Source organism: Meles meles, chromosome 10, assembly GCF_922984935.1.
Source record: "Meles meles chromosome 10, mMelMel3.1 paternal haplotype, whole genome shotgun sequence".
Classification (NCBI taxonomy): Eukaryota; Metazoa; Chordata; class Mammalia; order Carnivora; family Mustelidae; genus Meles; species Meles meles.
In genome coordinates this window covers 46,724,707-46,740,098 of record NC_060075.1, presented here as the reverse complement: position 1 = coordinate 46,740,098, position 15,392 = coordinate 46,724,707, and the positions used below count along the sequence as shown (strand labels likewise).

The following is a 15,392-nucleotide window of genomic DNA, read 5'->3' as shown; positions in this document are numbered from 1 at the left end:
TATGGTGCTCATTTTCATTATCTACAAATACTGAATCATTGTATTGCATACCTAGAACTAACATAATGTTTCGTGTCAATTGTACCTACATTTCTTTTTTTAAATTAAAAAAATTGAAAAGAAAATGTGGGCCCAGCACTGAATTAGACTACAACATTTTACATAAGGTCATTGGGAAACTAAACAAAACCAGAAACTTGAAGGTAATAGGAACTTTCAAGGAGAGGGGAGAACTCCTTTAAAGACCTTTTATTGTTTTAGGTCCTCACAGTAGTGATTTTTGTTAAACTAGTTGCTTTATAAAGTGTTGTAATTGTTAACAGTCTACCAAACTGTAGACAACTGTTGCCGTTTGCTGAGCATGTTTTATAAAGCAAAGGAAATGCCAAAACCCTATTCAAGTTGTTCCATTGCAGCCTGAGAGAACAAAGGAAAATTGTTTCTCACTCACTTAAATCAGGGAAATAAAACAGGTAAAGAGCTTCCTTCCCTCATCTGAAGTACTCCTTCAGTAGAACAGTCTGATAAATAGAAATAAGACAGTCCCTGCATTCAAGAAGAGACTTGAACACTTCCTTTTTATGTGCTTCATATTTTATATTTTTAATGAAAAAAAACGTTACTGAGACAGCTAATGCTCCGTCCCTTTCTTCTCTTTCCTCAGAGGTAACCACTATCCCAGGCTTGTTGCTTGCCGTCCTTAGACATGTTTCTGTAATTTTACCTTTTAGTACATAAATACGTTGACATCTTCAGTGAATGTCAGATGATCAAGTTACTTGACTTCAGGTTTCATTCTTGTAATTTCTGTTTTGTTGTTATGTGTGGGGGTTTCTGAGCTTGTGAGGTTTATCTTTGCCCTCTTTAGTCCATGCACCCCATGTGGTCACATGCTTGGAAAGCTTAGTAGTTGTGATGGTTGCAATTTTTCATACACTTTGGATCAAAGGCAAAACATAAATATTCATGAGGACTAACTAGATATCTACTAAAACAAGCCTTTAACATCTCTGTGGCGGCGTTGCTGTTAAGTTTTATTCTGTGACTTAAATGCTACCTGCTCTTTACTGAGATTTCTTTTGTTGTGTAAGAAACTGAATTGAACACAAATGGCCACGTTCATGGCCAGCTGAGCTGTGTGTTTAGCACAGCCATTTGATGTCAGGTTGTGAGGTCAGTAGGCACTTCATCCAAAGAGAGTGGAGGTTTCTGCCAGATTCGTTTTGAATCATGGTCTCAAATTTGAAACACGTCTACTGACTTTGTCTAGGTTCACATTTTATTTTCATAGTTAAATCCTAGAATATGTTAGTTTACCCCACATTCACAATATGGCAAAACAAATCTGCCCAGAAAATAAGAAGACCACTTTGTGTACATGTGTGAATTATATTTTATAGTGTTGTTAGCTGCCTGATGTATAGAACTATTCCCATTTCAAACATTTATAAAAGTTGAGTGGAGATGCTATAATAAATTATCTTTGGGTATGTGAAAGTTACTTATAATCTGCATGCATCTGTGAATGAGCCCAGCATAATAAATGTTTTTATTTATTATGTCTTCTTAGGGCTGGATTGAGATTGTCGGATGTGCAGATCGTTCCTGTTATGACCTTTCTTGTCATGCTCGAGCCACCAAAGTCCCACTTGTAGCTGAGAAACCTCTGAAAGAGCCCATATCCTTTCTGGTCGCTTCAGCAACTCAGGTCTAAAGTGTAAACTTCTTGAAAATGGAGAAATCCAAGTCTGCACATTCTGTGGATAAACTGAGACGTTTCAGATATTGTGGTAGCACTTATTTAAACTTATTATTCTACCCATGTCGTTGATCCTTTCCTAGTCTCTTTCTTGTAATCTGACACACCCACTTTGGTGTGATTTATGCTTTGAAAGAAGCATATTCAGAAGAGTGCTCTGAATGTCTTTCTGGGTGTTGGCCAGTTATTCCCAGCTATCTATCTCCAGAATGCATTTCTCTATACCTGCACCTTTAAATAAAGGGCACCTAGGGAATACTTTTTCTACTAAAAGATGAGTGCCATTTTATGGTAGATGAAATAATAATTTAGCTCACTTAGTCTGTAAATCAGCGAAGACGTTTCCATTCTTTACCAGGCAGCGAGGTCGTGAACTCATCTTAGGACTAGACCAGTGACAGCAGGTAGATCCTGTTGTGTTTGGGACATTTCAGAAATTAGTAAACGGTAAGCAGAGGTAATTATGCTGTGTATCAGGTTATGTTGCTGGTTAGATAATATCCCTTTCATCTCACTGTAACTTTGTAGAAGTCCCTGTTGACAGTGTTTACTTACTTTTAGTGAGGTTTGTCTGAATGATTCTGTGGGTAGTTATTTCATCTTACACTTGAAGTCATTATAAGCAGGGCCTAGGATGCCAATAGAGAACTAGTTATTTCAGTTCGATGATGGAGTGTCCTCAAGATCGTTTTCCAAAATACTATGGAAGTTCATTGTGCTTTTTGGTTCCTTGACTACTTCCTACAAAACAGTCAATGTTGTTCAGTTTGAACCCAATAAAGGAGCAATTGGCAAGGCGTATAAGAAGGACGCAAAGCTAGTGCTGGAGTACCTGGCTGTTTGTGATGAGTGTTACATTACAGAAATGGAGAAACTACTGAATGAAAAAGGGTGAGATTTAAGATGTGTACTTTTTTTTTTTTTTAAAGATTTTATTTATTTATTTATTTGACAGAGATCACAAGTAGGCAGAGAGGCAGGCAGAGAGAAAGAGAGAAACAGGCTTCCTGTTGAGCAGAGAGCTGGATGTGGGGTTCGATCCCAGGACCCTGAGATCGTGACCTGAGCTGAAGTCAGAGGCTTAACCACTGAACCAGCCCGGTGCCCCAAGATGTGTACTTTTATGTGGGCGTTACTTAGCTATGTTCTCTCTGCAGGTTCTGAAAGGGTGAGATCAGTTTCTCTAGAAATTTTTTGCAGGTAAGTATTATCTCTAGTATCTCAAGAACTGTGTTTGCTGAGATTTTGGCATTATGCCTGAAAACAGATTTGAAATGATCTCTCCGCCTACCCCGTAACTTTCTCAGAGGGGGAGATTTGTCTAAGGAAGTGACTGAGGAAAAATTAGAAAGGACATTCTCTCAGTCCTTTTTTTGAACTTTGGAGTGGTCTCTATAATTGTTTTAAGCATAAATATAAAAACAATAGAGACAGATCTGTAAAGGAATATGACAAAATCCAGTACTAAACAATTTACTGTGTCTGACAAACAATAAAAAATTTCTAAATGGGGTGCTCGAGTAGCTCAGTCAGTTAAGTGTCTGACTCCTGATCTCAGCTCAGGTCACGATCTCAGGGTTGTGAGTTCAAGCCCCACATTGCATTCCATGCTGGGTGTGGAGCTTACTTAAAAAAAAAAAAAAGTTCTCAACTTGAAAAAGCATGAACACATGACCTGTATTGAGGAGGTCTATAAATGATAAGTATGTAGGTGAATATAAATGACATTTTCTTTAATTTCTTTAAAATAACATCTCTTAATTTCTTTAAAACATAATGAACTGTTTAAAGCAAAAACAGAGGCATATGGGTGGCTCAGTCAGTTAACCATCTGCCTTCAGCTCAGGTCATAATCTCAGGGTCCTGGGGTTGGGCTCTCTGCTCAGCGGGGAGCCTGCTTTTCCTTCGCCCTCAGTCCCTCCCCTGACTTGTGCATGCACACACTCTGTCTCTCTCTGAAATGAATAAAGTCTTAAAAAATATTAAAAAAATTAAGCATGGACGCTGGTGGCTCAATGGGTTAAACCTCTGCCTTCAGCTCAGGTCATGATCTCAGGGTCCTAGGACTGAGCCCTGCATCAGGCTTTCTGTTTGGCAGGGAGCCTGCTTCCCCCTCTCTCTTTGCCTAACTCTCTGCCTACTTGTGATCTCTTTCTCTCTCTGTCAAATAAATAAAATCTTTTTAAAAAATTAAGCAAAAACAACAACAATATGTTGTGAAATTTATAACATAGAAATAAAATATATGCCATCAGCAGCTCAAAGGATGAGAACAAAGAATTGGGAATATACTGTTGTAAGGTGCATGCATTATATGTGAAGTGGCATAATGCTCTTTGAGGGTAGACTGTGATAAATTTGAAAAGACGCATAGGTAAACTCTAGAGCAATTACCTGGAAAAACACGCAAAAACCAAAGGGATATAAATAATGAACCAGTTTTTATGGGAGATAAAATAGAATAATAACATATACTCCAGAAGAAGGCAGGAGAAGGGGAAAAATGAACAAAGAAAAGATGGGACAAATAGAAAGTAACTCTTGAGATGTTAGATTTAAACTCAGCAGTACCAATAATTATATTAAAAGTAATTATATAAATAATTAATAGCCATTGATTGTCAGACTAGTTAAAAAAAAATCAAGACCCAATTAAATGCTATTTACAGGAAACTTGCTGTAATTGTAATACACAAATAAGCTTAAACATAAAAGAATCAAAAGATACTTCCCATACAAATATTAATCATTAAGTCAGGAGTGGCTGTATTAGTATCAGACAAAGTCAACTTCAGAACAAGAGAAATTGCCAGGGACAGTTACATTTCATAATGTTAAAGGGATCAGTTCATCAAGGCATATTTTAACTGTATGCAACTAAAAACAACCTGAAAATATATAAAGCAAACTTGATGGAACTGGAAGGAAAAATAGACAAATCCACAATTACAGTCAGATTTCTACACCCTTCTCTCAGTAATTGTTAGAGTAAGCAGACAAAACAAAAACAAAATGGGAGTTTGAAGATGCAAACATTATTAAATGGCTTAATTGCCATTTATTGAATACCTAATAACTGAAGAGTACAGTTTTTTAAGTGAATTTGTAAAATCTCTCTCTATATATAGATTTTTTTGTACAGCTCTCCCATTGAGTTTTGCATTATTTTCTAGGTGTTGTTTAAAAAGGCAAAGAAGGAGTGCCTGGATGGGTTAGTCAGTTAAGCGTCAGCTTTTGGCTCAGGTCATGATCCTTGGGGTCCTGGGATCGAGCCCCACATCAGGCTCCCTTCTCAGTAGGAAGTCTGCTTCTCCCTCTCCCTCTGCCACTTTCCCCTCTCTCTTGCAAATAAACTCGGTGGCTCAGTGGGTTAAGCCACTGCCTTCGGTTCGGGTCATGATCTCAGGGTCCTGGGATCGAGTCCCGCATCGGGCTCTCTGCTCAGCAGGGAGCCTGCTTCCCTCTCTCTCTCTCTGCCTGCCTCTCTATCTACTTGTGATCTCTCTCTGTCAAATAAATAAATATTTAAAAAAAAAACGTTTAAAAAAATAAAAAAGTAATAGAGCAAAGAATACAAAAAACTGCATATGGCATGCAAACCATGAAATAGTTCATATCCGGCCCTAGATAATAGGCAAAGTGAAAGAAGTCTGACATAAAAGATATATATGTAAAACTAGGAAAGATGATTCGAGTTTATAGTGGTAGAAAGCACATCACTGGTTGACTGGGAGTGCAAGGGATTGAAATGGAGCTTTGGGGATATGGTGGTTGCATGAGAACATTGTCAAAGGAAGTTTTGTAAGATGAATGTTTGTAACAAGTTGAAGATATGATCATCCATTTCAGTAGGAAAATTTTAAAACATACTGGCTTCCCAGAATTAACATCTATTTATGCTAAAACACATCAAATGCCATTAAAATGGGCAAGTTAGGGCACTAGTTAGATATCATTATTTGTCATAAACATGACAGTTTCCTTTATTAATTATTCTCAAATAATGGCTCTTTGCTAATTTCAGCTTTTTTATGACTGTTACCTACTCTACACCTAGACTGTACTCACAGAATATATCTGATAATGTTTATGTAATGAAATTTTAATGCACTTACAAACTTCAGACAGAACAGTAAAAATGGAGGAAATTCATGAAAACCACTCATGCTGCATGAGATTATTAGTGCTAGAAACTAGCAAAATGCAGTACAAAGTGTGCCAACTACATGGCTTAAAGACAACCACATGAGGGCTCTCTTTTCCTGCCACTGAGCTGCTTGTGAGCCAAGACAAATCCAAACCGATCATAATGGGAGGAAATACCTCATAAACTAAACTATATGTCATGAAACACTTGATAATTACATGAAACACTTGATAAAGGTGAATTCTTCTAACCAGAAGTGGAATGGGCATATCTCAGGATATGAACATAATGTAGTCACTGATTTTTGGAGGGATAATGTTTTATATTGACATATCGAACAGAATCATTAAACTTCTTTAAGCTATGGGGTGTCTGCGTGGCTCAGTGGGTTAAGCCCCTGCCTTCGGCTCAGGTCATGATCTCAGGGTCCTGGGATCCAGCACCGCATTGGGCTCCTTGTGCAGTGGGGAGCCTGCTTCCCCCTCTCCCTCTACCTGCCTCTCTGCCTGCTTGTGATCTCTGTCAAATAAATAAATAAAATCTTAAAAAAAAAACAAAAAAAAACTTCTTTAAGCTGATCCTCAACATAAGTGTCAAAGTTTATTTTGGGATTAGTGTGGGGGTTTTAAAATTACCTTCTATAAGATGGCAAGCTGGTCATTTTTGCATTTCTTGGGACAATAATGAGAACAGTGTTTTTTTGCCAGCAGCCCTATCTCTGACAAATTTATTGTAATTATTCTAAAGCTAAATCTTTTTAAAAAGTAGTTTTGGCTTTATTTTGATCTCAAAAGCAAAGGAATTAATCATTGAGGCACTTGTGAAATCTTGTAAGACTAATTACATTTTTCGATGTTCCCAGAATACTGTTGGTTCCATTGTTAAAATAATAATTTGGTGTTCTTTATGAAATAATTTAAATTTTATCTGGGAAGTTGACCAACCTATACTATGAAAATGAAAAGAGTTTAGCAATTGGTAAGATTCCTTTAAATTAAGGCATAGGTATGCATGTTTTCCCTAATAAATGATGTGTTCTCGTTGTAGGGAATTTACTATTGAAACTGAGGGGAAAACATTTCAGTTGACAAAAGACATGGTCAACGTGAAGAGATTCCAGAAAACACTACATGGTAAGTTTGTAAAAAATAATTAAGAAACAAACACAAAAATCATTACTCCTTAAAGTTTTATGACATAACCATTTTATAGAAAATTTAGAGAAAAAAAATAAGTATTTAATGCCACTACTCTAAATTTGATGAATATGTTTAGGGCATTATCTTTTGCCTTTTTAAAAAAGGCATTGTGTTAATACTAAAAAATATAATGCCACCTTTGTATTTCCTATGAACTGAGGTGCATATGAAGAATATCTCTTTAATTAAAACCATCCTTTCATTTGCTCATATTTTAAGGAGATATCCTTTTGTTTTTTTAAGCAAAGGAGAGAACTCACCCCTTCACTCTTTTGTGGCAAATTAACCTTTAAAAAGTCATTTAGATAATTGATCTCTCATGCTTTTTTAAAAGATAAGGAGGTGATTATTATTTGTAGAACGAATTACATTAATTGGGATATGAGTGTTTTGGAGAATATACAAAGGATGCTTATGGTTAACTGTGGCTGAGTGGAAGCTTCTGGAAACTGAGAGTAATAGGTGGGTATTTGAGAATCTACCGCTGTTGGAGATAGCATGCCTACTTTTCCATTTGTTTTTGGCCTGTCTTATGGCCAGGCTTCAGTGAACTGTGAAAACAGTCTGAGCAGTGTTCAGAGTAAACAGGGGGTCCTTCTTGCTCTGGGGTTTTTAGGTCATACGTTATTTTTATTCTTTATCACAGACAAAAGAAACAGCCTGTCTTTTCTTCCACATATGTGAATTTTTGGTTCTACTTCTCTTATTTCCCTTGAAACAAACTATCCAAGGTTGAGGTCACTAACCTTAGACCCAGTGCTTAGCAGTCCTTCCTTTCTGAATAATAAGTATTAATGAATCCATTTCCTCTGTGTACCACAGATATAGCCTCCCCATGTGAGGCCTCTGGTAAATGTCTTTGATTGAGAGCAGATCACTGAGCACACTTTCTCTGAGGGTTTCCTGACCCCAGAACCTTGGGAGTACGATGGCAATAACTTGACTTTCTTAAAGAGTTCTCATCAAGATAGCAAGATAAAAAGTAATCCACAAAGCATGTGATAGTTGTGTATAGGAATTGTTTCTGTTAATTTTGCCAGCTGTGGTGGTAGATTTCTCATTCTAGCAAAGTCTTATAAAAGCTGGAGAGTTTTCATGCTTTCTAGATGATGGAGTAGCTGCTGTTGCTCAAAGCTTAGCAAGTGTGGTACTTGGTGTACATAATATGCTGTGGCATACTACAGAAGGAACACTGGTACCTTATTTCAGTTTTATGCTGTGTAAACAAAGAATTTGGTGAAAAATGTTAAAGGCATCATATTTCCTATCAGCAAATAGTTCTAAGGAATGTTCTGACTTATTTGTCCTGATGTATAGGATCAATCAAGTCCCTCTAGAAAAGAGAACTTCTTAGTGCTAATAAGAATTGTTGGGAGAGGACCCGCAATGCATTATGCAGGGTTGGAGAGAATGTTACTGGATTTCTATCTCTTTCGCAGTGGAAGAAGTTGTTCCGAATGTAATTGAACCCTCCTTTGGCCTGGGCAGGATCATGTATACAGTATTTGAACATACATTCCATGTACGTGAGGGAGATGAGCAGAGAACGGTAAGTTGTCTTGGATAGTATGCTATTCTCTCACAGTGTCAGGGCATGAAGCTTACTGAAGTACATTATTAAGATGACTCTGGAATGAGTGATTAGTTACCGAATGTACTAGAGGCATTAACATTCATTCATCTTTGCTTAACTGTTTACAAAGTGAAAACTTTCTTCTGTTAGTTCACTTGAGCTTTGGAATATGTAGGTCATTGGGGTTGTTTCAATTGCCTGGTGCTCTTTATTCTGAGACAGAGCATAGTACGATTGGGGAACTATCTATATTGTGTCAGTGGAAGATACTGGCACTTTCTGGATATACTCATGTTTTCAGAAAATTGGGAAGAAGGGGATGGCTCAGAGAATGTGGACAAACCGAGTAACTGTATCTGTGCATTGGTGAAGGGTTAAAGGGTACTTTCTCAAACTGCACAAAATTCAGGGACTTTTGGGGTTAAGGTTCTCGTCCAGAGGTACTGATTCATAGGTCTGAGACCCAGGGATCTGTATTTTCTTATAAGAACCCCAAGTGATGCCAGTGGAGAGATCGACAGATAGTAAATTGGGCAGTGGCATTTGAGGGATAGCCTTTCCTAGCATTCAAGTTCTGTTAAAGGTAATTATTTCCAAGAAGTCTTCATTAACTCCCACACACTGACTTGTGGTCCTGATGCTTCTGAATTACTGCTCCATGCCTTCCACTTTATCTCTTCGTTCTGCCTTATTCCACGTTTCTCACCTCGCCACTGCCTGCAGAAATTACACTCTTGTTGTTTATGGGCACAGATTTCCAGGAAAATCAGCTCGAAGACTGACTAGAGTGGAGAGGTTGTATATGCCAAATAAAGTGAATGAAACATTCTTATCTGCGTGACCATTCTGGGCTGTGTGTACATGGTATGAGACATCAACTCTGTAATTCTTTGTAGGACATTTAACCTTGAAGAATAGACTCATGAGTTCTTGGTGCCAGTGTTTTAGAAAGTCTGACATACTCTTATGTCATAATATAGCTAATAAACCTACTGTCTTATCCTCTGCCGTAATTGCATCTTCATTTCCTGACATTTAAGGAATAGCTTTTCATTCATTCAGCAGATTGTAAGAACCTGGTCTGTACACCAGATGTGTAAATAAAGGCATGGTTATTCTTGAGAACTGGTGGCACACTCAAAGTGTTCTTTTAGACACCAAGTTTGCTTCAAGCCTTTTCTGTTTATTTTTCTAATAAAAAGGTCTTTAAAAAATATTTTAGCTGTTTCTCTGAATCTAACAATATTGATATAACCAGAACTTTAATGGAAATTTTATAAGGGCTAAACAAGAACAAATTAGTGACAGTGTTTTATGAATTACATAGAGATTGCCTTCTGAATAGAAATTTGATTAGGCTCTGAGAAGCCAGATATGTTTCTAAATTTTTATCACATAGCTCCTTAATCCATTTTGCTATGAATTTGGTATAAAAACATTGCCAGTGAGATTGAAAAAATTATTTTTCTATAAAGACAGTCCCTCACTTCTCTCTCACCAGATAGGAAGGAGTGGAATTCTGAGTGTTCTGTGGTTCGGGCAGCCGTGGAGTCTAAGGGGTTACAGTGGGGATAGTCACCACTGCTTGGCATTTAAGGCTAATGAGGCTTTTGAGGGACTCAGTTGGAATCCATGTCAGTGATTTTTATGGGACCTGTTCATTCTGAGTCCCATATTCTTGCCTTCCTGTGGACCTTTTATACAAATTTTATTTAAAAACTGGGTTCAGCTCTTATTTCCAACTGAAAGCAGTAGACTAGTTTGCTTTCCACAGAATATCTTTGCTGTCTATTTCTCAGTAACTCTGAAGCCTACTTGAGGAGCAGTTTAAGAGGTTTGTACTTTTCAGTAGAGGCATACAAAGCATCTCTTTTGGTTTCACCCTATTTCTTTTGGATATACATTTGCAAACTAATTAAATTTTTTTGCCTTACCTGGTTACTAAGGCTCATAGGCCCTTCAGCGATGCTGAATTTCTTAAAGGACAGGGTTGGATTTTGGTTTTCGGCACTGCCACTTACTATTTGATGATTTGGCAGGAGCTTCTCTAGGGGTCTCCACGGAAAGAAGTAAGGCTTTTATGTGGTACCAGAAATGACCATCTCATAGTAGCTTTCTTTTTTTTTTTTTTTAAACATTTTTATTTATTTGACAGAGATCACAAGCAGGCAGAGAGGCAGGCAGAGAGAGAGAGAGAGGAAGGAAAGCAGGCTCCCCACTGAGCAGAGAGCCCGATGCGGGGCTCGATCCCAGGACCCTGAGATCATGACCTGAGCCGAAGGCAGAGGCTTTAACCCACTAAGCCACCCAGGCGCCCCATATAGTAGCTTTCTGAATGCTTTCACATCATTCAGCTTTGTACAGACATGTGAAGTAAGAGCGGATGGGAGGTACCCGTGTTTAGGTGGAGAGACTGAGATCCAGAGTTCACTAAAGCAGTTCGGATTTAGAGCTGAAAACCAGATCCTTCTGGGTCTGATTACCATGCTTTTTCTTTGTCACACTGCTTTTCAAATCATGTTTTCTGGCATTTTGATAATGAAACTTGAACATTAATGTTTAGATGTTTATAAACTAATGTCTTTGGATTTCTTTCTTTTTTAAAACATGCAGTTCTTCAGTTTTCCTGCTGTAGTAGCTCCATTCAAATGTTCAGTCCTGCCACTGAGCCAAAACCAGGAGTTCATGCCATTTGTCAAGGAATTATGTAAGCAAATCCAGTTGGGTAATCTCTAGGGGAACACTATCAAGTAGACTGAATTTCAAGAAATATTTTTTTTTCAATAAAAATATGTACTGAATAATGAGTAAATAAATCTAAGTGATTTTAGCCTCTGCCCTTACTTCTACAAGAGGGTGTGTGCTTGTTCAGAATGTTTCCTCCTAGTATTTCAATTAGTCAGCGTAGGACCCAAGGGTCAGATTTAAAATACCCTTGCTTCTGCTCTTGACCCTGGTACTGCTCTCTTCATTGGGGGAGTTCTCATTGGGGGTTAACCATCCTAGTGGATCTGCACCCACTGGACCCACAGCACTGAACGGGCATCTAGTGGTCCTGTGGTGGGGCCCACTGACTTCAGAGTTGGGAAGTGGGAAGAGTTCATTGAGTTGCTTGGGGTCATGCAAGTAGAGGTGGGGGAGTCTGGACAGGACCTCCTGGCCTTGGCTCTTACTATGATACTCGTTCTGCAGCCATGTGAGATACAGGTAGGAGCTATAACGAGGCACTTAGTATATTTTGGTCACTTTTCTTTCTTTTGCAACTGTTACTTATTGTTCTCTTGTCTTAGTCTCTTTTATAAGCTCCTGATCTTGTATAACAGCATGTAGATGACATTGGGCCTTTGTTCATTTTTTATTTTTAATTTACTTAATTTATTTTGGATAGCGGAAGCCCTGACCAGAAACGGCGTCTCTCACAAAGTAGACGACTCCTCTGGGTCGATTGGAAGACGCTACGCCAGGACTGATGAGATTGGCGTGGCTTTTGGCATCACCATTGACTTTGATACAGTGAACAAGACCCCCCACACAGCAACTCTGCGGGACCGAGACTCCATGCGGCAGATTAGAGCAGAGGTGGCTGGCCTTGTCTTTGGCATTTTTAGTCTTAGAAATGTATCCTGGTTCCTTCTGATTTGACCTGGATTTTGTTGTGTCTATGCTCCCCACCCCCTTTTTTTTCCTTTCAATTTTAATAATAGACTTCTATCAGACAGAGCACAGATTCTCAGATCCCCTTGGTTTAATTATGAAAATACCCATTAACAGTTATCTAATGTTTTATAACCATTTGGCTCACTCTGAGCTCATTCTCCAGCAGTTTGCTTTTATGTAGTTGTTTATTTGGGCACGAGAAGTGTGATCCCAAGTGGCTGCTGCCATAGTTTTATTGGCAGGCTTCAGGGGGCTTTGACAGTTTTACCTTTATATTTCTATACAAATATATACATACGTATGGATACCTATGTATGTATAAACTTTTCCTGTGAATCCATTCAAAATAGCCAATAATGTTTCAGTAATTTTACTTAATGGGAAGGGATAATGGAGATGGGAAGAGTTCAGAAAGGGAAGGAAAGAACACCCACTAATTGAGAACTGCCTGACTAATTAATTTTGAGTAGAGGTTTTATTTAGCGTGCCTGTTATGTACTTAGCTTGCTACAGAGAGTTAATAATAGGAAAACAGAAGTAAAAGACTGCATTTTTTCCAGAGGTGTTTATAGTCTAATTTGGAAGTTGAGGATTTCTGGTTTGTCTTTTTACAAAGCCAGATGTGGCTACTCTGGAACTACATTCTCATCAGATAGTGGTTCTCAGAGTGTGGTCCCTGGACCTGCAGCATTCACATCATCTGGAATTTTGTTAAATAAGCAAACTCTTTAGCCCAGACCTACTGAATCAGAAAAGGTGGGATGGGAGGTTGGAAACTGATAGAGAGTAGACATGACATGACCCCTGGATGATTCTGATGCACGCTCAAGTTTAGGAACTGCTGCTGAGTGGTAGCCAGTGTTTAGTTGTGACATGGGAACAGCTGGCCCTCTTGGTCAGGGCACTCCAGTTTGCCAGTCTCTCTCACTCGCTCCTTGATTAGCTCCTCTTCTTAAAGTTAATGCTCACAAAGTAGCTTCAGGTGGCAGCTTTTTAGAATAATTAGGAAAGGCTTTGTGGGAGAATTGAGTGATCCAGGGGAGCTGGTAGACATTCTGAGTGGGAAGAAAAGCATGAACCCAGGCCTGGGAGAGAAGTGAGTATAAGTAAGTGAGGAGGTTTTAGTAGGAGTGATGGGAAACACTGAGCGGGAACCAGTTTGCAGAGGAATCTTGTCATTATTTAGACACCGATCTGGCTCTCTGTAAGGTCTCCTGAGTTCAGGGTCAATCTTTTTTCGACAGTCTAATCAAGCTTGTTGATTCTTGGAATTCTCTTTCATTTCCTCCAGGTTTCCGAACTGCCCAGTGTAGTCTGCGATCTGGCCAACGGCAGCATCACGTGGGCTGACGTGGAGGCCAGGTATCCTGTCTTTGAAGGGCAAGAGACTGGTAAAAAAGAGACAATCGAGGAATGATGACATTTTGGTGACTTTCGACCACTTGCCCTAATAAAAAAAAATAGCTCTTATCATGCCCACTTTACAAACAGCATTGCAATTACTCCTGGGGACTGCATTTTATCCTCAGTGGCTGCCTGATCTGACCCCTACAATTAAAGTTGAAGAAATTCTGAACAAACTTGGAATCCCTTCGCTCATGTTTCTGCATTTTCAGCAAAGCTGTTTTTCCCCCACCTTTGTATCGATATGCTCATGACTTAATGTTAAACATGGTTAATACTTTTTTTTTTTTCAATTAACAGCTGTATCGGGGTAAAATTTACATTTCATAAATCTCACCAGTTTTAAGTGTCCAATTCGATGATGCTTAATGTATTTACAGAATGGTGCAGCCATCACTGCAATCCAGTTTTAGACCATTTCCATCACTCTGGAAAGAAGTTACATGTACATTTAGCATCACTGTCTAATCCAATCCCAGTCCCGAGCAGCCACTTACCCACTTTGTCTCTCTAGATTTGCTTTTTTTGTTCTTTTTCTTTCTCTGAGAAAGTGGTGCAATGTGTTAAAGAGACAGCATTCCCTCAGCCGCTGGAACCACTTCTAGGAAAAGCTGAGGGGGGGATGGGCAGCAGGAGCAGCAGAGGAGGAGAAAAGGTGCTGCTGAGGGGTCGGAAGCATGCTGCTGTGGGTTCTTAGGGCTGCCAGCTGCGATGTTCTGAGGACAGAAGACCTTGCTCTTCTGAGCCTCCGGGAGGGGTTGCATTGGCAGAAGCCTGCTATGTTAAGGCATGCTTGTACTTGGCCTTGCAAGTAGCCCTGACGATCCTTGAACTCCTGATGCTGGAGGAGCCCCATCTGTCTTGTCTGACTTAGCAGTTTATTTCTGGTATGTTTTTGTACAGAATGTTCAGCAGACATATATTTATTTGTTGGGAAAATATTCAAGCATCTGTGAATTTGAAAACTGTGTTTTTAGAGTTAGGACTTTGTCTAGTGTCTCAGCTTTCTCTCAATGTGGCGTAGGGGTGGGGTGGTCTCCAGAACGTTCCCTTTGTCTTAGGTATGAGGAATAGTAGAAGTAGTGGATCTCGGAGGGATTCCCTTCATTTTTCTCTCCTCCCCAATGATGCCTGCCAGAGTACTGCACGTAGTAGGTATTCAACATAGACTTTGGATGAGTCTTGAATTTTTGAATGAACTTCTTGGGGGGAGAAAGCCTTTTATTGAAGCTTATTTCTGTTCTGCCTGGTGCCTTTTAAAGCATTCATTTTAGAAGAAACTAGATTTCGAATAAACTGAGTGTTCATTTTGTAGGGATTCCTTTCACCTCAAACTTCTTACAGCTCTTGACCTGGTATATAGTCTAGCATTCTCACACTGGGGCTGGGGGTGGTCTTGGCTTATTCTCATTTACTTCCTTTTACACCGAGTACCCGCATAGTCAGTCAGTCACTACTACCTCAGACACTGTTATGAGCTCATTAATAGTAAAGATAAATATTTCATACATAGCGGGATCTGCCTGCTTTGGATCATAAAGGAATTAGAACTAAAACTGTCTTCACTTTTTATTGGCAAATAATCTGTCATGAGTTTAGTCCCGGATATTACTTCTAGGGGCCCTCCCTTTCTCTTCTCTGTTCCTCCTTAGG

General features: G+C 39.0%; 1 protein-coding gene across 1 annotated transcript in view; it reads left to right on the top strand.

Annotated features, from left to right (window-relative positions):
* GARS1 (glycyl-tRNA synthetase 1) overlaps positions 1 to 13,915 on the top strand; it is a 44,599-nt gene extending 30,684 nt beyond the window's left edge. Inside the window, exons 11-17 of the mRNA XM_046020639.1 lie at positions 1,571 to 1,678; positions 2,505 to 2,650; positions 6,954 to 7,039; positions 8,545 to 8,654; positions 11,292 to 11,385; positions 12,067 to 12,257; positions 13,627 to 13,915. Of these exons, the coding sequence (XP_045876595.1) occupies positions 1,571 to 1,678; positions 2,505 to 2,650; positions 6,954 to 7,039; positions 8,545 to 8,654; positions 11,292 to 11,385; positions 12,067 to 12,257; positions 13,627 to 13,752 (861 nt within the window). The 3' untranslated portion in view covers positions 13,753 to 13,915. The remainder of the gene's footprint in view (positions 1 to 1,570; positions 1,679 to 2,504; positions 2,651 to 6,953; positions 7,040 to 8,544; positions 8,655 to 11,291; positions 11,386 to 12,066; positions 12,258 to 13,626) is intronic.
* Positions 13,916 to 15,392: the final 1,477 nt, after the last annotated feature.